Source organism: Balaenoptera ricei, chromosome 14 (genome assembly GCF_028023285.1).
Source record: "Balaenoptera ricei isolate mBalRic1 chromosome 14, mBalRic1.hap2, whole genome shotgun sequence".
NCBI lineage: Eukaryota > Metazoa > Chordata > Mammalia > Artiodactyla > Balaenopteridae > Balaenoptera > Balaenoptera ricei.
Window position 1 is genome coordinate 42,126,490 of NC_082652.1, and position 25,596 is coordinate 42,152,085.

A 25,596-nucleotide genomic window follows, 5' to 3' on the forward strand; every position below is an offset into this window, starting at 1 on the left:
CCTCTTTCTTCATACAAATTGTTCAGCAAAAGGTTTACAGGCTCTGGTCTAGATGGATAGGACGACACGTGTAAGTAAAGACTTCAAGATTAACAGAAGGGAAGCCACAAGAAGCAAAGGAGAAAGTTGAGAAAACAGCAAGAGACCATAAAATAGCCAGAGAGAAAAGAAGGGGAGATATAAGGACAACAAGGAAATTAAGAGTCTTGAAACAAGGACAGGAATCAAAGGAAAATTAGCAAAGATACAAATGGGGCTAGATGAAGTTAAAAGACAAAAAAAAAATGAAAAAAACAAAAAAGAGTAAAACTAAAAGGGAAAAAGAAAACAACTAGAAATATCCTACTTTGCTAAACTAGCATTTTGTCCACCAGAAAAAAGAAGAAGCACCAAGAAAAGAGTAAACTCAAGCAGCAGGAAACTAAATTTGGAAAAGTCGGACCTCCTAACTTAGAGTAAAAGGTTTTAATCAAGGAAGAAGGTAAAAGCATATTACTTTTTTAATTAAAATGCTGCCAGTGTCTTTAATCTCTTCCAGATTAGACTGAAGGGTACCCTTAGCTAACTCAACTCAAGTTTGAATTTTAACACTTTAAACAAATGGGAAGGATTCCTGATTTTGTTTCTCCCCCTTTTGCTTTCTCCCTGATCCTCCACTTCTGCTTTTCCCCTCATCAATCTACCCCCCTCCCCAAGAAATCACCCTGAACATCAATAAACAGGACAAAGACCCATCAGCTTTACCTTTCCTGAAATGTTTCATTAAGTCACAAATAAGCCTCTGTTTTCTTTCCTTTGTTTAAAATGTTGTGGGATAAAATGATGTGAGCACAGACTAGATTCTAAGCTTTTAGAAAGCTTAAGATCAAAATAAACCAAATATTTTATTAGGGATTGAGGTTTTTGAAGAAAAAAGTATTTAACCCATAGATATTATCTTCACCATACCATGTGCTGAAAATCCAGCATTTTCTGCACTGATATTAAAGCTGTATAATATATAAAGAAATATATTATTGTATAATATATAAAGTTATCCAGGAATAATGTTTCTTGTGTTGTTTTTGTTGTTGTTGTTTTGCTTCAGAGAGCTGAACATAAGGATAATTCCATGGCAGGAACTCAGTGAAAAGTAAACACTAAATAGAACTTCAAGTTTTTTTTAATATTGAATTTTAAAGTTAATCTTTCACATGAGAGATACACCACTCTCACCTAAGGTAAGATTTCTTGCTGGCATAGTTTATACTGGCCATATCAGTTAGGTTCCCATGTCTTCACCTTAATGTTAGTGTTGATTCCACATAAGTAAAGCTTCCCTTTAAAGCTATTCCACTGAAAACAGAATCATACTAACTGCATTTAATGGGATTTTCCAAAAATTATGCATTCTGAGGAAAAATGAATTAAATGAAGTCAATTAAATGTACATGAATTAGAAAATGCAAGTAAATCCACAAAGAATACCTATACACACCCAACAGAATGCTTGAATTAAAAAGACTGGCAACACAAATGTTATCAAGGATGCACAACTGGAACTCTCAGACATTGCTGGTGAGAGTGTAAACCGGTGCAACCACCTGTGATAAAGATTCAGAAGTTTTTCATACAGTTAAATATACCCTACCCCATGACTCAGCAATTCTACTCCTACTTATTAACTCGAGAAATAAAACATATATCCACAAAAAGACCTGTATAGGAAGGTTCACGACCACTTTATTCACAATAACCAAACTAAAAATAACCAAAATGTCTACCAATAGGAGAATGGAAAACAAAATTATGATACATTCATGTGATGGAATACTACTCAGCAATAAAAAAGAACAGATTACTCATATACACAACATGAATGAATCTTGCAGACACTATGCTGAACAAAAGAAGCTAGACACAAAAAAAGAGTACATACTGTGTGTACTTATAAGAAGTTCTAGAACAGGCAAAACAAATCTACGGTTAAAAACTTAAAATCTAGTTACTTCTGGTGGATCGTTATTGATTAGAAAGGGGTCAAGAGAAGAGAAATTTCTAGGATGCAGGAAATTATCTTAAGAGGGATATGGGTCACATGGGTATATGTATTTTGTTAAAGTTTATCAAACTGTGTACACTGAGGATCTATACATTTCACTGTATGTAAATTTACATTATAAACTATAACATTAATAACTATAAACAACTATTAAACTCTAGTTAGTTGGTCTGCTTATCACGATGATATGAGTAAGCAATTTTGAAACTACTTAATGTGGATTCTAGACTCAGGAAATGAGTAAATATATTGAGGATGATGGAAGCTAGATGTCTCACTGCTAGAGAAGATAGTAATAAATATGGAAAGAAAAAAGATTAGAATGTATCTCAAATGTTGGATTGAATTAGAGGTATCAATAGAAACATGTGGTTCTTATTAGAGAGAGAAAAATACATATATGTGTATATATTTGTATATATGTGCATTTTATGTTATTATACATGTACTATATTAAACACACATATACATTTCCTAAATTCTGTCTGCTGATATGGTTTATAATCAACGATATTACCTCTATCAATGAGTATACACAGTACCCATACCTTGATTTCTAAATACCTTTGTCCTCTTAAAGGAACCAGGGCTCCTTGGACAAAAGATTGATCAGGACTAGAACATAATGAGCCTGGAGCATCTGTTTGCAGCAGAAACTGAGTCAGCCCTCAAATAATGATGGAGACATTAAACTGACCCAGGATCCCATTCGAAGGGACTCCTACTGGCCAAATCTCAGGCAATCTGGGCATCAAAATAATGATAGTAATGAATTATGACCCACTGAATAAAATACAAATCCAAAAGCCCATGGGGATACGAATACAAAAATAAATGAATGAATAAGAAAGGAAACTGTGGCAGAAGGCCAACTAATAAATACAAAAATTATAAAGCTAAAATGGAGATTTCATGACAATGAAAATATTTACATAGTGTCAAAGCATCTTCCCACAAATTACTTATTATTTAGAAAGGGAAAAGAGCAACATTTTAACACTGGAGAAAGTTGGTGGACACCACCTAAGACAAGTATTCAGTGTTAACCCCATCCACACGGGTATAGTATAGTCAACATCAGGTACTTCCTGATCTGATGTACTGAGAAGGGCACAGCATCACTTTGGCGGCGTGCCTGCCATGGAAGTATGTAACCTGAATTTAATCATGAGGAAACATCAAGCAAACCCAATTACAGATGGGCATTTTATAAAGTGCTGGCAGGTACTCCTCAGAAAATGAGAGACCATTCCAGGTGAAAGGAAACAAAAGAGACATGACAATTAAAAAATTATGCATGATCCTGAATCCCAGATGAGAAGAAAATGAAACAAACAAACAAAAAACCTCTAAAGGACATTACTGGGACAACTGTTGAAATTTAAATATTGGCTGTGGATTAGATAACAGTATTCTATGTGTTAAATGTGAACTTTCCTCATTTTGATAAGTGTGCCGTAGCCACGTAAGAGACTGTATTTGTTCTTAGGAAATACAGCGAATATATTTCGAAGGGTGTGAAGTCTCCAACCTTCTCTCAAATGACTAAGAAAAAATATTAGTGAAGAGACAATGACAGATCAGATAGGGTAAAATGTAAACAACTGGTGAATCAGATAAGTGGTAGATGGGAGTTACATATACTGTTTTTGCAATTTGTCTCTAAGTTTGGAATTGTATCAAACTAAAAGTTACCAAACCCCACAAAAATATGTATATAGCAATGCTTATATAAGCTTCACAGATTTTCAAACTTATACTCCAAAAAAAACGATAATGGGTTTTCTGAAAGAGAGGAGAGTCTATGGCCTAATAAACTTACTCACTGCAATCCCTTTTTGAAGAGCCACAGTGCACTTCAATAAAGAAGCCTATTTAACTGGATTTAATCCAACAGTTCCATAATAATCTGTTCAGGAAACCTGCTTAAAATGGAACACCTATTAAAATCTTACAAAAATATCAATATTCTGTGGAAAACAGTTGGAGAACCACTTGTCTAATAAATACATTTCCTATACATGGTTAGTTGAAGAAAGATTTGTGCTAGGAAAATAAGATAGAGAAAGAGATCTACAAACACACACAGACAGACAGACAGACACACACACACACACTGGAGCAGTGTCAGTATCAAATAGTAAGAGAAAAATGACAGGAATCTAAAAAGAGATATCTACCTAAAATGTCCCACCCAGCCTCATATAGTATGTTCTTGCAGGATATATTTTTAAAGAGGGTAGAAACTTGGTAAACTGAGTTTTACTTTTATCCAACAATTAACTTGAACACGTCATGCTTCCTGTCATTTTAAATCTGATTCTTCCCGTGAAATGCATAGCAGAATAGCTTCCGTGCCTTAGTGAGCCCCTTCTGTGGGCCAGGCACTGTGCAAGACTCAGAGAATACAATGATGAATAAGACAGAGTTCCTGCCATCCAGGAGCTTCCAGTCTAATGAGGGAGATGGAAACGTTAACACATGCAGTGAACACTGTGGTATTCAAGAATAAGCATCAGGCTTTATAGGAACACAAAAAAGGCACCAAACTCAGCAGAGAGCGACCAATCAGTGAAAGTTCTCTTGAGGAGATGATATTTAAACTAAAATAAGTTCGTGCATGCTAAACTTCTGTGAAAACTTATTCAGAAGGTATTTTTAAACTTTATTTTAGCCACCCAGTGTTAGGCTCTGTATCTACATGGTATCACGGTAGTTTAAAAAAAAAAAAAAGGAAATGAAAACATATCCATTAGCTATTAAAATCTGGGTATAATTCAAAATCTAAGGATGACTGTGACAATGAGTTTGCCGTAAACCATCACCTTGGAATTCTTTCTTAAGCGCTTCTAGACTGACCTAGGTACCCAAGTAGAAGAATGTAACAGCTGGAAGAGAGGGTGAAAAAAAAAAAAGGAACAAACGGAAAAAATCAGAAATAGAACAGTATGAGAAGACAAGAAGTGGCAAGTGTTGTTTACCTGTCAGCTGAAAAACAAGAAACAAACGGAAATATCAGAAATAGAGAAGACATACGAGAAGATGCGAAGTGGTAGGTGTGTTTACCTGTCAGCTGACATCGATTAATCTTGTGTTCTGTGATGTCGCTCAGTGACTCAAACACCTGGAAGCAGCTGTCACAGCTGTGCACGGCCTCGTCTTCCAGCTCCTCCCCATCTTCTGGCCTCTTCTTACAGTCCCCTGCCTCTCCATCTTCAGTCTTGTCTTCAAGTTCACAGTTGGGGTCTGAAAGAAAAATCAAGACTGTAAGTATGGTGTTTAAAGACAGGTTCTTTGAAAGTAGCGCTTCATCTTGCTACCAAAACCAGAAACACCTTTTTCCTTGAAGCTGCACTAGGAGGGCTTTATTGTAGATTTTATTACAGAAGCATCAAAAGTGAGACTTCCCTAAAATTTGTCAGTTCGTGATGACTGGCGTTTTTCCTTTTCTCCTCCAACATGTAGCCCTTTTCCCAGCTCCTCTTTCAGATAATTTGCCACACTTAAGGTTAACTTTGACATTTTTTTTACAGCCTTTGTTTGCTTACAAGAGAGAGATAAATCACTTTTAAAATTAAATAGTCTCCAATGCAAAGGGAAAAACCACTGTGCTTGAGAATGAATTCCTTTTCTGCTAAATATACTCTTTCACAGGAAATTACCAGAATTAGCCAAAAGTCTAGAGTAAGCTAAGCTAATTACCATAGGCACAAAATTGACCTTTACTTATAAACTGGTCAAAACACACAGTTACCCCATTATTTGTTAGACAGCAATAGCAAAATAAGTTCTACCACATAGCAAAACATTCTTGCAAGCACCAATTCAAGTGTAAGTATACTGGTATGTCTCTTGTGTTCAAAATCATCAAAAAATAAAACAAAATATACAAAGAGCAATTGCAAATTATAATCAAGTCAACAACTTGAACCGGCATTATCAGTTTCAAAAAGCTAAATAGAGGGAAAACTAAAAATAGTGCCATTCTAACCCTAAGAATGATACACAAAGAGTGAGGGGGAATAAGAGAGCAAAACACATGCAATATTTTCACTTAGAGCTCAATAAATACGTTGTTATTTTTTTTACGCTGTCTTTTGCCTCATTTTAGCAAAGTATCCCCAAACATTCTAGTGTCACTGCTCCTCTTTGCAGGAAAGCACAGAGGGAGAGAAGACGCCTCTTTAGGGAAAATTAGGATAATACAATCTGTGACTTAACTTACAGGACATTCATTTCTAATAGCAAAAAGTCCTCCAAAGTCAGAAATAAATTATGTCTCAAAATAGAGTCTTCAATGAACAGTTACAAAAGAACTGTATCCAGATACCTAAGAAATATGTAATGTATTATCTGTAGTCAATTTTTTTAGATATGGGAGGATAAATATTTGCAATGTTACGATACAGAATTCACAGAATCAAAGTAGCCCAGACTTCTTAGAAAAGTCAGTAAGTGCCACCACACCACTGTCCGCTGTCGGAAAGTGCTTCCTGCTACTTTGCATGTCACGTGCTTCTACCAACCTATTTCTACAAGTCACGGTGCTCCCCTTTGGCTGGCAGTTGTTCCAAAGCCTTTCTTCACATCTGCAATAAACTTAACTATATCACCACCCTTCAAATGATTCACATATACCAAAATCAACTTACATCTCAACATATATAATAATCTCTTGGGTTTGTAAAACAAAAGCAGAATTCCCAAATCAAAGAGCAAGTAGTTTTGTTTGTTTGTTTATTTTCAAAAAAACCCAAAAAATGTGTTTAAGTAAATTGGTAATTTGAGTTGATTTGCCGTCTGGAAAATTATCTCAACACTCTACGCAGTACCCATTTCAATATACTGGGGTTTAGACTGCTCGTCCCTCGGGGGAGTAATCACAGGATCTTTTTCGTTTGTCTTGTACTTTGCCCAGCACAGCACGGTGTCCAGGTAAGTGTTTAGTAAATATTATTTAGTGATGACAAGAAGGGAGGGGAGGGAGTAAAAAAAGAGTACACTAAAAAGTCCTTTACTGGTATTTCTTCTCTAAACAGGAACAGACCAATCATCTCCAAATTCAAAAGCACCTACATGCCTACATTTTCCAAAACTGACACTGTATAATCCATCACATTTGCCTTTACTGGTCAAATGTTTCATCTAGAGCTACAGACGCAAGAAACAGGTAATGGTTCAAAGAGCTCCAACAAGCTAAAACCAAGTGGTAAAATACTGCCAAATTAGAGTAATTCAGGAAAACAAATAACTGTCCCAATTATGGTGAACTGGCCCGCACACCGTTAAACACTTAGTGGAAGGCAGCAGGTGCACACTGAACACTCAGTTGTTTAGCATGAGTTTCCAGTTTCTCATAAAACTGACAGCACTCACAGAAATGTGGCTGCTAGGTCTGAATTTTAATACGATTATTTAAATGCTATGCATCAAGTTTGCAGGCCTGTTTGTTTTTAAATAAGCAGACACTCTGAATACTTTAAGTAGTATGCAGCGAAAATGATAAGAACTTGCCTCCCTTATTATTCAAGGATATGGACACTTTACACGAATCCAAATCAAGAATATCAAACAAATAGGAAAGCCTGCATGATGCTTTAGCTCTTGACAACTAAAGAATGACCCCAGTCCATGCTTCTGACACTGTGGCTAGTTATTAAAATGAGGGTCATTTTAAGACTAATAAAAAATGGTTTTGCTTCCACTTCTGCATTTACAGATAGAATCCTTCAGGGGCTGAAGTCAGTCAAGCTTATTCACTTCTGCTGCAACTTCAGGATGCAAGCTCCAGCCAACTGGCGAATTGTTTTTTAGGTCACCACTTAAGAGGGACCCTCTGGGGGGTGGGTGTGATTATAGCCTATGAAGCTTTGGTGTAGCACAATGAGTTCTGGAAACCCAGACTCTCTCCTTGAGAGTAGATTTTTTTTTTGCCAACCTCCACATCCAGGAGGAATTCTTTCTCGCCCATTCAAAAGATGTGTTTAGGGCTTTCCTGGTGGCGCAGTGGTTAAGAATCCACCTGCCAAGGCAGGGGACACGGGTTCAAGTCCTGGTCTGGGAAGATCCCACATGCTGCGGAGCAACTAAGCCCGTGCTCCACAACTACTGAGCCTGCGCTCTAGAGCCCGTGAGCCACAACTACTGAGCCCACGTGCCACAACTACTGAAGCCCACGCGCCTAGAGCCCGTGCTCCACAACAAGAGAAGCCACCGCAGTGAGAAGCCCATGCACCGCAACGAAGAGCAGCCCCCACTCGCCGCAGCTAGAGAAAGCCCATGCACAGCAACGAAGACCTAACTCAGCCAAAAAAAAAGCAAAACAAACAAACAAAACAAAAGATCCGTTCATTTGCGTTAGGAGTTTCCATTCCTAATGGCAGTTGAGGTAGGAAGATTCTAGAAAGCTGACACTGTCAACCATTTCTTTCCCACAGGCGGCTACACTTCAATAATTGCACATGGACTTAGTTATGTAGTTTTTATAAAGCCCTTTGAGAGTCAGTCATAAGAAATAACTGTACTGCTCTGCTAGCCATTCAGACCTCTGACTTCAGCCCAAGGAGTTATAAATACAACGTCCGTCCCTGTAAGCACTGCTCCAACCCGAACACCACTGCAGGACGGACAGCTTGTTATTCCAACTCTACTGCTGTACTACAAACCCACCCAAAGGGCAATATTTTAAGATACCCGCACACCCCCCTGCACTGCCCCCCACAAACCCCATCATAGCCACAGGCACTGCTCTGTCCTCTGCCCTAAAGGAGGCCACCCAAATCCGTTTCATCCATCACAAATGACCTCTGCCCAACCAACCTGCCAGCCCATCCCTTCAAAAGGGTCCCTATGATGCACTGGACTGAAAGTGTTCAGACTCGGATAAAAGACACAATTATTACTGTAAAAATAAATGGCAGCTCTCTGTTTCCGATTTTGTTAATGTTACTTGTAAATGGAAATTTAAAAGAAGTGTAATTTTTCCCCTTATTATGTTCCCTGGTGGGTGGTTCCTTCCTTCTTCTCATCCTCTTCTTCATAAGGGCTGTTATTGCTACAACTTGGTTTAATAAAATTACAACTTTGGGGAAAATGAAAAATTGCACTGGCTAAAAAGTGTTGGAGGCTATAAACCCATGGACTTCAATTAATTTCAAGTGTGGGATCCGTTTAAGGCCAACCAGCAGAAATTCTGTTCTGTCCATGTAAAAATGAGGTTTCACCACATTTACTTTTTATAACCTATATAAAAGTCAAGTAAAAGTAATGAATATCTAAAAGCCATCTCAGTGGACTGGCAAAGACTATCTGTATTCTTGAAACTCATCCTACATATTTCTCTCTGTGCAACAAGGATTCCATGCCTGATCAAAGTTAAAATGTCAAACCACTGAGAAAACAGCCCAATTTCCAATCCATTTCACTGCCTAGAAATGGACCTCCTTCCAAGCCACTTTTGCATGGAAAAGCACTGGCAAAAGAAAGAAAAACTAAGAGATCATGTGGTTATAATTATTACCAGGCAAGGAATATTTCTGCAGCTCAGTGGTAAAGTAAAACTCTGCTGCTCTCTGTTCCCAGTAGTGTCCATCGCAAAACAACTGCCTCATTAAATCTCTGCAGTAAGATTAATATGCCGTAGCTGCACTACATTTATAACCTGGTACTCTATAAAAAGCACATTTAATGGTAAGAGCCAGAGCCTAGATACAAAGTATTACTATAAAAACTTCTGGCAGTGAGTATGCAGTCCAGGCCCTCTGTCCTTCTTGCTGGAGATATAAATGAGGCTTTTCCTGGTTGACTCTAAGCGTGAGGCTCTACCTTACAAACCAGTACATTTTTGTAAGAGTGGCAGAAACACAGGGTTCTGAGGATGATGTAAATATGAACGCAAGAAGACTGCTTAACAACTAAGATTGGCAAGAGATGAATGAACCCAAAATAGTCAAACACAAACACAAACTTAAAATTAAAACTGGACCATTTCCTTATAGTTTGTTCTCTGGTCATAGCCAGCTTTTCACCAAATTAAACAACTATGGCATGAATTACTCAATCTTAAAGCAACCCACATAGTGCCAGTAAGTTCAAAAATAACAGCTAAAATATGCATACTGCCTTAAAAAAAGAACATGTGATGACCATGACCTCCTGGAACTTAATTACCTAAAACTATAAAAAAAAATAGATGTTCAAGAAAAAGTGGCCTCAACACTACATTACTAGTGGACTGGTAAAAATATGTTTTTGTTACTTTGGAAAGCTGCCTAAGTTTTTTCTTCCAAGGATATCTTCTGAAAATAAAAAGAGTACTATAACCCAGGTCTTATTTTGAGGAACCCTACAGTGAATAAGTAAACAAATAATTTAAACAAATGCATTCCACACTCAAATGTCCCCAGATCACTACAAATGATGCACCTCAAGTTAACAATAATCTCGTGCAAATAATAATGAATTGTCTGATTTTTTTTAACGTCTTTATTGGAGTATAATTGCTTTACATTGTGTGTTAGTTTCTGCTGTATAACAAAGTGAATCAGCTATACATATACATATATCCCCATATCCCCTCCCTCTTGCGTCTCCCTCCCACCCTCCCTTTCCCACCCCTCTAGGTGGTCACAAAGCACGGAGCTGATCTCCCTGTGCTATGCAGCTGCTTCCCACTAGCTATCTATTTTACATTTGGTAGTGTATATATGTCCATGCCACTCTCTCACTTCGTCCCAGCTTACCCTTCCCCCTTGCCATGTCCTCAAGTCCATTCTCTATAAAAATAAACGAAATTGAGTTATTTGTAGTGAGGTGGATGGACCCAGAGACTGTCAAACAGAGTGAAGTAAGTCAGAAAGAGAAAAACAAATACCGTATGCTAACACATATATATGGAACCTAAAAAAAACAAAAAATGGTTCTGAAGAACCTAGGGGCAGCACAGGAATAAAGACGCAGACCTAGAGAATGATGTTTTTAAAGCTCACATGTGGTCACAACAACTGGCCTTCTAGGGTTTACTGGCATCTTTAGAAGTCCCACACCTAAAAAGAAAACCAGATACTACTCCTATTTAGAGCAAACCATGTCTGAAAGCACTCCTCCCCTCCAAGTATGTTCAAATCCCATCAACTGGTGTATCTTGATAACTTTCTAAGAACAGAGGAAAAGTGACCTTCGGGATACCAAGAGTTAACAAGGAGCCTCCCTCCTTTTCAAAAACCAAAGGGTGGGATCATTATTTTGTGCTTTCTGGGCTCTACATATGCATTCTCACTGGAAATCCCATAAGATGAAAACAGATTCAGGGAAAATAAATCGTCCACTGTTCATAAAATCGCCAGCAGGCTCTAATGAAGGAAAGCGCCATCTGGCCCACACCTACCTGCTACTCTGCTATCTCACTTTTTTCTACTCTCAAGAAAAGGTAAACAAACAAAAGGAAACAAAAACAAAAGCAATCAGTGAGGTGGCCAAGGATGAGCATTCCTGGAACTTTGGCTTCAGGACAGGGACGGCCCTCCCAGGCTGAGACCTGGCTGATGGCAACAGGTCCAAAGAGCTCAAATGGTCAAGGATAAAAACGTGCTCTTTTTACTTTTCCTGCAATGTTTATTTTCTAACCACTCTATTCTGTGAAAGTTATTAAATTGTTTTACAGAAAAAAAGGAAAAAACAAAACAAAAACCAAAAAACCTTTTCATGTACTGTTCTCTCCTTTGTCTCTAAAATCTTCTCAGACAAAAAGAATTATCTCTATGTTAAACAAAATCACACAGTTGAAGTTTAGAATTTCTGTGGTTTTGCTTGATTGTTCTACAGGTCTATCATGATCCTTGAAGACCAAAGAGAAATATCACAGATGCACTATTATGAAGGAGCACATGCCAAACATGAATTTATTACCACTCTTCTTTCTACAATGAAATTCCTTGTAGAAGGATGTTGAGTGGGAGGAAATTAGCCTTGGGAGAGGTTAAAACACACACACACACACACACACAAAACAAAAAATATACATGCACATTTTGGAACCAAATAAAACGTTTCTTGGCTTCCAATCAGAATCTTACTCAAATTTCCTTCCTCTTCTTCATCCCTCTTTATCTTTAACATGAAATTTAGAAGAAAGCCATCTTAGCACTCCAACTTTCATACAGAGTATTTATAAACAGATCCCTGCCTTAGTCATTTAACCTTCAATTTGAGTGACTGTGGTTGCCTTGTCACACCTTCAGTAAACAAACATTTTCTGAGCACCCACACAGTAATAGGCATTTGGCTAAGGCCCTCGAGATGCAAAGTCTAAGACCTGGTCCTTGTCCCAAGGAGCTTGCAATCTGCTGCAGAGCTTCCCAACCAGCGGGTCAAAAGCGGGTTCAGGTGTTCAAGGATATTGATCCTTTCCACCCTCGAAGTGGCCACGTACAGCTTGAGATAACTGGAAACTCAGGCCAGTTGCCTCTCCATTTATCCAAGTGTTTCCTTCAAAACGTATCATTTTTCTGCGTGTGCCATGACATGAGAAGGGCTGGCAAGCACTGGGGAAGGGGGAGAGAGAGATGAGTAAACCAATGACTGCAGAAGGAGGGATAACTGCTCGGATGGAGGAGCCCACAGACTTTTAAAAGCCCACAGGCTTTTTTTTTTTTTATAAATTTATTTATTTTTATTTTTATTTATTTTTGGCTGTGTTGGGTCTTTGTTGCTGTGCACGGGCTTTCTCTAGTTGCGGCGAGCAGGGACTACTCTTCGTTGCAATGCATGGGCTTCTCATTGTGGTGGCTTCTCTTGTTGTGGAGCACGGGCTCTAGGCACACGGGCGTCAGTAGTTGTATCACGTGGGCTCAGTAGTTGTGGCTCGCAGGCTCTAGAGCACAGGCTCAGTAGTTGTGGCACATGGGCTTAGTTGCTCCGCAGCATGTGAGATCTTCCTGGACCATGGTTTGAACCCGTGTCCCCTGCCTTGGCAGGCGGACTCTTAACCACTGTGCCACCAGGGAAGCCCAGCCCACAGGCTTTTAAATCAGATGGTGCAGGGCAGGAAAATGTTACCCAAAGAGTAGCAAAATTGGGCTAAGTTTTAAAGAATGGGTAGCACTGAGGGCAAGTAGAAGATGGCTCTCCAAAAAGAGGAAACATATGTAAAGGCAGAGATGCAAAACATGATGCTTTCCAGGAAGCGCAAGCTCTTCTGTGCTACTCAAATGAAGGGCTCTGGATAGAGAGGAAAGAAAGGGGAGCAGTGGCAGGGACAAGGCTAGAAAAGTGGGCAGATCACGAAGGAACTACTGTGAACTAAATGTTCAAATGTTAACCTTGGCGCTATGAGAAATCATTGAAGGATTTTAAGGAGAGCGACTGATCGCATTTACATTTTAGAGAGATGCCCCACTGGTGATTAAGAAGACGGTTTGGAAAGAGACCAGACCTGGAAGCAGGGAGACCAGTATGGAGGGTCTGACATAATGCAGGGAAGAAGTCCAAGAGAGCAAGCTAAATCAATAGCAGAAAGGAGGTCATGGGAGGCATCCCAGAAACAGGATTCAGAGGACTTAGGACTGACTGTGACCCTAAGAAAATGGGGAGCTGTCTCAGTGACAGCCAGGCATCGGGCATGGTGGAGCCGGTCCTAGAGATGAACTTGCTATCTCGGCTTTAAAATAGGTGTATCAACCAAGGCTAATGACTTGCTTTCTTCACTATCTTCACACACAGATTTTGCCTTTTATCCACAATCCCAATAAAGCCAAAGCTGGAGACAGACTGGACAGAAATATCACAATCATACCAGCTAACTTTTTAATCTAGTGCGAGAGATTTGCAAAGGCCCCAGTGACACTTCCTGGGACTTAAGAGGTTTTTGGTGAGATTCCTTTTACTTTCGTCTTATTTCAAACACACACAAAGCCAAGGAAACATAAATGCAAAATTTGACTAAGAACAAAAACAGATACTGATTCTAATAGCTCTCTTTTATTCCATCTTTTAGGGGAAAAAAATTAACCCTTAGTTTAAGTTAACATGATTCCACATGTAGTTCATGATCCTTTTTGAAAGACAAAGTAATCACACTAGACCGCTACTGTCAATAATATAAAGCCAAATGAAAACATTAGAACATTCACATTAAAAGGCTTAGCCTTCATGTGGAAGAAAACAGTGCGAGAAACCACAAAAAATGATAACAAGTCAACAGGGCAAATATGAGATGGAAACACTAAAATGGGGACACAAACTCAAAATTATCTAACCTAATAGAAAAAGAAAAAAATTACCCTGCAAAGGTTTTGTTTTGCTTTTCCCCTAGATGAAGGGTTTCCAGGGAACTCTCCAATGTCTTTTTATTGTTGTTTTTGTTTTGTTTTGTGAGGCTTCTTGGCATACACCTTTCTTCTCGCCAGATTTGAGACTCTTGATTCTTCCAGTTACCCTGATGCCTTCATGCTCAGCGTCGCTGGCTCACTGAGAAGGGGCTGTTGGTTAACATCTGAATATAGTCCCTAACTCCCTACAAAAACAAACAAACAAACAAAACCAACTTCTACATCCCTATGCTCAATATTAAGCCAAGCCTCATGGACCCTTTCTTCCATTTTATATCAGAAAAAATATTACATAAAAATATTTTTAATATCCAGATATACAGGTCTAATTTGCTACAGCCAAGTGATTTTAAAACTGCTAACAATCCACTCTGAAGGAAAACAAATTATTTGTAAAAGATTTATGCATAGTTTTTAGCACATAATGACCAGGTACCTTGAAAAATGCTTCTTAGGGCAACTACAACAATAAAGGAAACACGTTTTGAAACTAGGATTCAGGCATTTGGATATCTGGAGAAAAGTCTAGTTATTTCTTCTTTAAATGTAACCAACAAGCCTCAGGTATAGTAGCACAGCAAGGAAGCATTACTCCATCCCAGCCAAAGAAAATCTGGGAAGAAAAGTTTTATATTCCAGGCGTCATACTTTCTGATACTTCTACCAACTGTTCTTATGACTTCCGCTATTTTAGATTAACACCAATCCAATTGTAACAATATTTCTTAATTGGACACAAAGTTACCTATGTCAACAATTACTGAAACACTAGCTTAGGGAGAAAGTTTTGTTTTGAACAAGAAATATCCGTTTGCTGCAATGTAACAATGCTCATCTTTAAATTTCGAGATGATAAACTCCAATCTCATTCACAAATATCATTCAAATATTACCACTCCATTCTCTTTTATTAGTGACTTTGTTTTTGCTTTTGTTTTAATTTGGGAAGTTCCTCTTCTAAATTGCAATGATATATTTGAAAGACGGGACAACTGGTTTTGCCTAAAGATTGTGAATTAAACACCAGATCTGGATGGAGCATTATTATCCCACTAAATGGAATCATATAGCTCAGGAACGTGAAAAACTTTGCTTATTTTTTTCCTTTTTCCCCTTCCGAAGCTCAAACTGGTTCTCAAACAAACTGGGGATCAAACTGTCACTAAAATAAAGTAGAAAATAATTTTAAAACAACATTTTTTTAAGATTTTTTTTCTTTCCTTTCGAGCTGGCACACAAGTAAGTGTACAGCCCACATTTCTAAGAAATGATCCCATTCAGGAAGATAAGAAAGTAGTTTCTAAACAACTTATTTGGTAACATGATGGCTCAGCAAAAAAGAAAGAAGGAAAGAGAAAAATCCTATAAAATAAGGTACATGTTTGTATAATGAAAGATCAGAACAAAAAGTGAGGCTGTGATTTATGACTTATGAGCTATTACAAAATACAAGAAAATTTATGTATAATTGGAAAAAATTCATTTTGTTCTCCTCTAGTTGGGCTAATAAATTTTAAAATATAGGCAACCCTAAATGTCTAAGGTTCCTTCAGCCTGATAAACAAAACAAGAAAGCCCACACAACCAAAAATAAACTATAAAAATAGATCATTATTGATTTAGTACCATTTCTGAAACACTTTCCTTAAGGAATTTGAAACAAAGGGAATAAAAGAGCATCATTTTTTAACTTTTTAACTGCACTTTTCATTTCCTAGAACACAAGAACTGCTTATGTTTGCATGAGTTTAATGTTTTTCTTTAGTTCTAATGCAGTATCTCCAAAAACCAGATTTTAATAAGGCACCTTTTTCCTACAGAATGACAACCTTGCCAAACGTGCATTCCATCTGCATGTATCTGCAGACAAGTAATAAAGACACCAGCGCCATTAGCATAATCAATACACAATTTACAGAGCTACCCAGATAGAACTGAAAGTGAACGTGTATGCCATTATCTTAGTAACTATAAATTAATAGTCGTTTGTGGAAATATATTCCCACTTACGTTGTTTCAATCCTGAATTGTCAAGATAATGAGCATAGATATAGATATAGATAGTATATATTACACATAAACGTTTTAAATGATGATTTATTATCAGATAATCCCCAAATATGCGTAAAGTAAAATCAACTAAATCAATCACACATAAGGCAGAATGGCTGATAAATAACCATATTTAACCATTTTGGGTTTTTACCATGTGCTTTAATAAGCAGAAAATATATATATAAATATACACATATATATAACATTCAGAAACATAATTTTCACTGGAGAAGGAACGTGTTCTCAGATGGTGAGCCAGGAGATCTCACCCTATTTTCTTAAAAGAATAATAAGGACACTAATCTGGTCAATTCTACTACTTGCTGCTTGCAATTTTTAAAAATCCAACCCTTTTGAAAGTTTGTATTTAGCCAACACTATAAAAAAAAAAAAAAAGTATGTGCCATCTCTGAGCTCTCATCCCTAAGACATCAGAATTGACGTCATTTCTTCAGGGATGGTGACGGGTCATGCCCGATTCCCTCCGTAGACGGCATCGATGTCCCACCAGTCCTCGGGACAGCCCACATCCAACACGTGTGTCCATCTTGTCACAACAACAAAGCAAATTTGCATGGAAAAGTGGCATATTTCAAATGAAAGAAAGCAGACATTGCTTCAGGATGGTTACCTGCCACTGGGAAATGTGAATTGGTTTTTCCCCCTAGCTTCTCCACACAGTGTATTTAAAACAGCCAACGTGACATTACCAGGAACTATTCAGCCCAAAGTCAGCTGCGTTGCTCCAATGTTGCAGGCACAGTCATCGGTCACTTCTCCTATCACTCAAACTGGTGGAGGGCTCGACCTAAGCAAATCTCCTGACCTTTCAGTGACAGCAACCAGAACACCTTTGAAAGTCCACTCAACCTCTATAAGGAAATATTTCTGCTGAGAGCTCACCAGCAGTGGGAAAACACTCCTGGGTCCCTCACTCCAGCACCGCACCCCACCCCGACCTTCTCTAAAATACCTCCCAGATCAGCTTTCTGAGGTATGCGATTCTTTTATCTGAAGCCAAAGCCTTTAATCACACAATTAGGGATTTGTCAGGTTTCCGCTGCTTTCAATTCTCTCTCAGGTGTAACTGACTAATATCATTTTTTTTTTCTTGTAGAAGTAACTTTTGGGGGTTGGGGGCGGAATAGTCTAGGGAACTGAGATCAAAATGCTTAAAGCAAAAAGGAACACAAGAGGGGGGAATGCGGTGGCCAGAGGATTCATTATTTCCACCTCTTGATTTGGCTTAAGATTGGCCTTGGCTTCTTCTATTAGAAAATTCTGAGACTCAAGCCTGCCTATTTTCAAGTCAGGAAATCTACATTCTTTTTCTGCTTCAGCTGTGCTAATGGGATGAGATCTGTATCTGTGCCTCAGTTTTTCATCTATAAAACTGACACAATGATAACTGACAAGATTCACTTAAGATCAAATGAAATAGATACACAGTGTCTTTAGAAACATTAAAGAGGTGCCCAAATAAAAAGTATTTGCCATAAAGAGTGAACTCACCTCTCCTCCAGCTCCATTACCCCCCCCTTTATTGTAGAGAATGGTTACTAAAAGTTGAATATAAAAACTTGCACCATTCCTCTTACGCTTTCTCCAGGAGGGGGAATAGTTTCTGCTCTACACAAAGAGACAAGGCAGCCACAGACTGTGCCATGCACGCCTCAGGACTTTGCAGAAGAGGGAAAGATGAAGAGGAAGAACTGTGTCTGCTTCCTCAGCTTCCCCGTGAGCTTCACCCATAATCAAAAGCTGGTACTACTTACAAACTTTCTAAGAGGCTGCTAAGATACCTGTTAGGCATCTTACATGTGTTACCTAATACAACATGCCCTGTGAAATAGATTCTTACCATTTTATTGGTAAGAAAACTGAGGCTTAGTAGGTTTCATAACATGCAGGATTCAAAACCAGGTCATCAGGCATGGTAATCCTCAGATCAACTCACTGGGACACAGTGATAGGGGACAAAAGCCTGAGACCCTGACAGCTAACACTAGACTAAGGAAGGTAACTCTCACAGGGCAGGAGGTCTAGGATTCTGGCTTTTGTTGAGACGCTGAGAAGGATGGGGAAAGTCACTTTACCTTCTACAGCCTAGAATGTGTACAGCCGCGAGAGGCAATTCCCAGAATCAGAAATCAAGAGACTGAGACTCTTCCCTGTTCTATCACAAAGTCCTGGTGTGACTTGGGATGGGGCACAGAAGCTCTTCCGGTCTTGGAGACGTCAGGGTAGATGGGTGCTCCAGCACCCTTGCCCCGCTCGGGCCACTGCACTTCCCTGGCCTCTCACCTCTTCTCTAACAAGACATCCAGCCGCAGCCAGGGCCGACCTGTTAGGAAACTGAAAGGCCACCCCAGCCCTTTCTAAAGCGTCTTCTAGGATATCTATTTCAAATTATCTCAAAGTGGAATTTCCTTTGTCACTTACTATCATTTAAGGATATTCCACTCATTAAAAGTGGCCTCGCACAATCCTCTTGACTCTCTCCACCCCGATTTTCAATTACTATTTCTTTCACTTCATTTAGCATTAAGATTGAAGGAAAAAGTATAAATGGATATTTGAAAGTCATCTGATTGGATGTGTTAAGGTTTTAGGCTTTGTCCATATAGAAAGACAACTTTATGACAGTTATAATTTAGTTAAGATAAAAAGACATGGTAGTGTCTGCCCAGAGTATCAGACAAATGAGTGCTGAGGTCAACCAGCGGGCAACAGCACAGGCTGGGTTTCTAAAGCCCAAAGGGACAGTCGGAGCCCAGCAATCTGGGAGTGGGGACCGGGTGATTTCATGAACTAAACACAGAGAGGACTGGTGACTACATGAGCAAGGGAAGGCAAGGGGAAATAAAAATAAAGCAAACTGAACAGTTAGGACTTACTGCAGAAGGGAATGAAGAAGAAATGAAGAGCAGAGAAAATTCAGACAATCTGCCCCAAAATAAGGTTTCACATAAAATTAAAGCAGCGGCGAGACACAGCCAGGCACGGACTGGTAGGTCACAGCCAGTCAGCAAAACACATTCCATCTTTACACCCTCTCCTCATACCACTTCTAGACAACACAGAATTCCTCTCTGAAGCCTAGAAGAAAATGCTTCTAGATCAATTTACTGATGGGTATGGTGATGTAGAAAATCATCCCCTTGTTCGGCTAATTCCTCTGTAAACTCAAGCCCAGATTTACCTTTTTAATTTAAGGATTATTAATCAATCTACTATAATTAAACCTTCATAATGATACGTGAGTTGTCTCTACCTCCTCTCCCAAGAACGATTAGCCTACCTTTGCAAATTAGCATTTAGTGACGGCCCTTTTGCAAAGAACCACAAAGACAAAGACCTGACTTACCAAGAAGATGGCAGAGGCTCTAAAATTAATTAGCTCTACTTTATGTTTTCATTATCTTTTCATTGGAATTTCTGCAGGAATTTTTCCTTCAGAACTCTCTCTACATTGGCAAAGCAAAGTGGAGCTTGGAATCAAGGGCTGCTTTGGCCAGTGGGAGGGGACTTGTCATGGTGGACTGAACCCAGCGAAGACGTCCACAAGGGACCCATCCAAGGCAGACCTCTGAAAGCTGTGTCCAGCCACACGGGTACCTAGAAATCCACAGAAAAGACTTGTAGCCCATGGGATGAAGGGTTTCCCCACAAAAGGAAGAAGACCTTTGAGAGTGAGAGTAAGAAACATTTACTAGGTATTTCTTATCTGACAGAGACTATTCTAAGAGCTTACATGAATTAACTCTGAATTCTCACAACAACCCTATGAATTAGGTACTTATTATTACTCTCACTTACAGATACAGAAACTGTAGTTCCCAGTGATTTCATAATTTGCCCAAGGTCCACAGACTGAAATTTCAACCCAGGGAGTCTGACTTAACACCCATGGTCTTAACCACCATACTTTATTGACCCATTTACTAAATGTTTGCTAAGCACCTATTATATTTCCACAAATATGCTTGGGTGCTGGACCTAGAAGGGTGAAGGGGGGCAGACAAGGCTCTGAAGCCAGTGTAATGAGAAGACAGAACTAAAAGAATGATCAGGAAAAAGAAAAAACCTTTCTATGTCAGACACAAACTCTATTAGTTACAAGGGAAAGCCTGACAAAACTGAAAATTAAAACATTTAAACTTCTGTATGGCAGAAGAAAAAAAATTACCACCCACAAAGTCAAAAGAAAAACTGGGGGAAATATTTGCAACGTGTAAGTCAGAAAAAGGACTAATTTTCTTATTAACATGAGCTGCTCTTTCAAACCAAAAGATAAAAGAGTCAAGGAAATAAAAAGGCAATTCACAGAAAAATAAATACAAATGGTTGTGTAAACATATGAAAAGATGCTCATAATTACAGAAATGCTAATTAAAATGTCAATGAAATACCATTTTGTTTATTTCACAAGCCACATCAGTAAAGATAAAGTATTTAAACACAGGCACTCTCTAATCCTATTGCTAACAGCAGTGTGAACTGGCATTACCTCTGTGGAGGGCACACTTGCAATATCTATCAAAATGTTAAATGGGTGTTCCCTTTATCCAGCAATTCCATTTTTAGAAATTTACACCATATATATAATCACACATGTTAGCAAGGATGTGTGTATGTTCACTGAAGCAACATTTGTAAATAGTAAAATAAACAAGTAAAAAAATATAAATAAATGATAGAACATCATACAATGGATACAGCTGTTAGAATAAAGCGAGGGCTTCCCTGGTGGCGCAGTGGTTGAGAATCTGCCTGCCAATGCAGGGGACACGGGTTCGAGCCCTGGTCTGGGAAGATCCCACATGCCGCGGAGCAACTAGGCCCGTGAGCCACAACTACTGAGCCTGCGCGTCTGGAGCCTGTGCTCCGCAACAAGAGAGGCCGCGACAGTGAGAGGCCCGCGCACCGCGATGAAGAGTGGCCCCCACTTGCCACAACTGGAGAAAGCCCTCGCACAGAAACGAAGACCCAACACAGCCAAAAATAAATAAATAAATAAAATAATAGAATAAAGAGAAAGGTCTTAAGTGTTGATATGGAGGGATTTCTAGGAAATATACTTAGGGAAGACAACATAGAGAGCTCCCACTTTTGTTTGGGAATAAAAGATACCCAAGATACCCACATATATGCATTGCCATGAATGGTCCAGTTCGCTGCCGAAGACATTACCACTAGAATCCTCCTCCTCTAAATAACGGTGGAACACCTATTTAAAGAACAGTTGGTAGGGACAACACATCACCAATATCCCCAGCTTTTTGAAAGTTTGCTTTCCGCCACTTTGATTTTATGAAAGATCTACATCAGTACCTGCTCTCTCTAACTGAAAGAAATCCGAAGACGATTTTCGATTTTAGAAAAGAAGGTGGAAAGCAAGAATAGCATTCGTGAGTTTGTTTTGCAGCAAGTCCAGCCGTTACAGCGGCAGTGCTCACCCCCCAGCAGCAAGAGTGGCACCACCAACTCCTTCCCCAGGAACTACACTGGGCATCGCAGCAACAAGCCACCAGAGCTTTGAACCGTGTCTGTGAGCATCTGTGCTTTATCTCGATTTATTTTGTGCATCTGTTAGCAAGATGTGTCCTAAGGTAATTGCTTCCTTGCTATACACCAGTTCCTATACAAAAGGTTTCATAGGAACACTCTACTTTCAGACAGACTGCGGGTAAGGGGGACACTATTAGCCTGTCCAGGGTACGGATGCGTCTCACTAAGACTTGGCTTAGAGAATTATGTGGATGGTGATAAGGGTTGTAGCTTCAAACATCCTGTCATAGACTGTCTTTTGGGACTTCGTGAATAATACCATCATGAATAGAGACAACAGAAAATGTTTAAAAAACGTGAGCTGAAAAGTGAAAAAAAAAAGAAGAGGGTTGGTAGGTAGATTACTGTTTTTTATCATCTTTCCGCAGTTTTTCTATGTAAGTTTTCAATTACGGAATATGCTCATGAATTGTTGATGCATTGTCATATTCTAGTATTTGCTCCTTGATGTGCAAAATGTGCTAAGAATTTGTAAAGATCATAAGCAGAAACATATTACATGATTCGTATATATTTTCCTAATTATCTATGAGGTTAAATGGAGAGGAGAGTTGTTAAATTCTCTTACGATGCCAAAATGAGTGAGTTTATCCCATATTTAGACAGCATTATAAGAATTATAAGACATTCAGATATTTGGAAGAATAAACAGATCTAAGTGATGAAAAACTCAAGAAATATAGTTAGGGTAGTTTACTTAAGAGTGGAAAAACCAGGCCCATGTACAAATGATGGCCAGAGCTTGTACACAAGTTAGTCATGTGCAAATAATAGGTACCATTTGTATGAACTGAATGTATACCATTGTTGCAAAACTAAGTACAGTTTGGAGTTAAACAACATTAAGAGGGACACAAAGTGTCATCTAAATATGTCTTCATAGACTGTTAGCTCTGTGAAACCCATGGGCAACTGGGTCTGACTTTTTCCTTACTGTATCCTTCGCACCTGACACTTAATTGGTACTCAATAAGAATTCCTGTAGCATGCATAAGCATGCTCAATGGTTTCCATTCAAAAACATATTAAACCTCAGATTTGGTTTGAAAATGCTTCCTCCAGGATCCTTCCCTGACCTCACTCATATCTCTGGGAAATGTTCTCATAACACTAGGGCTTTCCCTTCGCCTAATAATAAATTACTAGCATCTGCTGAATTGTTCATTTAATGTATTTCCACTGCTTGGCTGTGACTCCACAAGAGCATAGGCCCTATCTGTCTCCTTCATAGGATCCCCAACTCCTAGCACTCCAGGACTGGTAAATGATGGATGTGCAGTAAATATTTGTTGATTAAACACATGAGTGCATTAATGCATTTGTTTGTGCATTTGTATGCTTGTTTGTTCACCACCTAATTTTAGGCTATGGGGATTCAAAGAAAAGAAACACAGAACTCTGCTCTCAAAAAGCTTATCGACAACCCAGAAAACCAAGGTATTGTCATAGTTTCTATGACATATGAGATATGGAAGGGATAATAAAGAGAGGAGTCATTTTAACTCGGGCGGGTCAGAAAAAGCCCCACAGAAGATGTGAGATGAAATTTAAGAAATGAAAACAATATTCAAGCCTTTATTATCGCACAAAACCAACCTGAGAATCTACAATCTAAGCCTGGAGGAGTGAAGCGAGGAAAATCATTAAAGGTTTGGGAAATGTTGCTTTATGAAAATGGTACCAGCATTTGGGCAAATGGATGGACACGAATTGAAGATGAGGAGCCAACGTAAATCAAACTAAATTAAAATGCTGTCCTTAAAGCAACACACTTTGACCTTGCACAGCTGCAGATTCACACCTATTCCCACTGCAAAAATCCACCCGAGACCCAGGCAAATATAGAGTTGGTGAGTCACTCACATGTACAGACAAATTCTAGTTCAAAGTAGCTGCTGCTATTAGGGCTGCTCCCAGTTGAGATATGACAAACCCCTAGTGGGGTGAATTGGTCACTGGCCCAAGGTTCTCATCTAGAAGCTGAAAGCTGCTCTATGAAAATTCCAGAGTTTGAACAGAGTCAGAATCCTTATAAAGGCCCTGAGAATGGTTCAGTGTGTAGTTCATGTTTCTTTCTGTGTTGGTTCCCTAAATAGGGGGTCTGGACAAGAAATCACAGTGAAAAGTAAGACCTTCTCACCTCTGCTGTTTGATTTTGTTCTCAGCTACAACCCAATTAAGGTTACAATTTTAAAAGCATCCCTCCCCCATTAATATGAATTACTGATCAACTTGCAAGAATTACAATTTTTCAATATGAGAATTCTACGATGTTAGAGAAGGGAACTCAGAAGTCATCAACACATTCCTTTGGTAAAAAAAATAATAATAATAAAGTGATTTTTGGTTCCACAGAAGTTTACTGAGCACTTAGTATGAGTCAGGCACCTGGCTGACCCTCTCCTGGCCTGAGGGACCCACAGGCAAAGACAGAGCTAGGAAGCCATTCCAGGGGTCTGCCAGACCACCACACTCATACTGGATTTTAAATATGCAAATCAGCAAGTATAAAAAAACAGTTACAATTAATGGGAGCTATAAAATGCTGTTATTATCTTGTAATGGTTTTATTTTGAAGATTAAAAATTTGGTATAGTGATGCAATACTTATGAAAATGACATATATGATTTTGGAGGAAGCAAAAGGGATTTCATGTGACCGTCTTTTTCTCCGGTCAGTTACACCCACCATCACCGCTGATTCTGCACTCACGTCTTTGAACAGGAAGACCATCAAGACAACCAACATCATTATCCCTAAAGTGTCTTATGCTTAAGATCCATGATTCTGTAAAAGTTTATTTCAAGGTATTCACCTATTTCCCTGGGGAAAAATAATTAAACCTGTGCTATGGACATTTCATTACTAACTTGTTTCACTCTTTAGTGTTCTATTCCTGAATATTTAATGGAATGAATTCCTCATGACTTGTTTCACCTCGATTTTATATAGCAATTAGGGACTCTTAATTGAGGTTTAGTTTTGCTGTTTCTTAATATTAATATCATACACATTCTCCAAGAGCCTCCAATTATTTCAAGGATGCCACAAATTCTTTGAAATTTTAAAAAATTTACTTTAGTATCACACAGTTAGCTTTTACAAACATTATCTAGATTTTAGGAGGGCTAAAAGATATTGCAAAGTCAATGACCTAAATCCAAAAAGAGTTGGAAATAGATATTCTATTGTATTTAGTGGTTTCAGTTCAAGTGAGCATATCTACCTTTTAATCATAAGAGAAAACAAAGCTCACCATTCTCAAAAAGTATAACTCACCAAACTTTCGGTGCCAAAAATGTTTTTGAAACTCATTTTATCTTACTCTTTTAACTGACCCAACTTGCTGAAAAGTGAATATACCATATACACATATCTCCCACCACTTGCATTGCTTTCTTCCCCCAAATTAAAAAGCAATGGAAAGTATTTAACATCTCATCCAATTTTCAAAACTCTAAGCTTCATAAGAGCAAAGCTTATGTCTGGTTCACAACTGAATATTTGGAACTAGCACAGTGCGTGGGACAAAATAAGCACTAGAAAAAAAAAACAAAAAACAACTTGTTGAATGATGAAATGAGCTCCCTCAGTCTACGGAG

The 25,596-nt window shown here is 38.7% G+C and overlaps 1 protein-coding gene across 4 annotated transcripts in view; it reads right to left on the bottom strand.

Annotated features, from left to right (window-relative positions):
- The window catches only part of ZNF521 (zinc finger protein 521), a 280,444-nt gene that overhangs the window by 245,004 nt on the left and 9,844 nt on the right, over positions 1-25,596 (bottom strand). For all 4 annotated transcript variants that reach the window (XM_059894811.1, XM_059894809.1, XM_059894810.1 and 1 more), the window contains one exon: positions 5,108-5,287. Coding sequence is in view for 3 of the 4 variants with exons in the window: in XM_059894809.1 (XP_059750792.1) it covers positions 5,108-5,287 (180 nt within the window). In the remaining variant the exon portion in view is untranslated. The remainder of the gene's footprint in view (positions 1-5,107; positions 5,288-25,596) is intronic.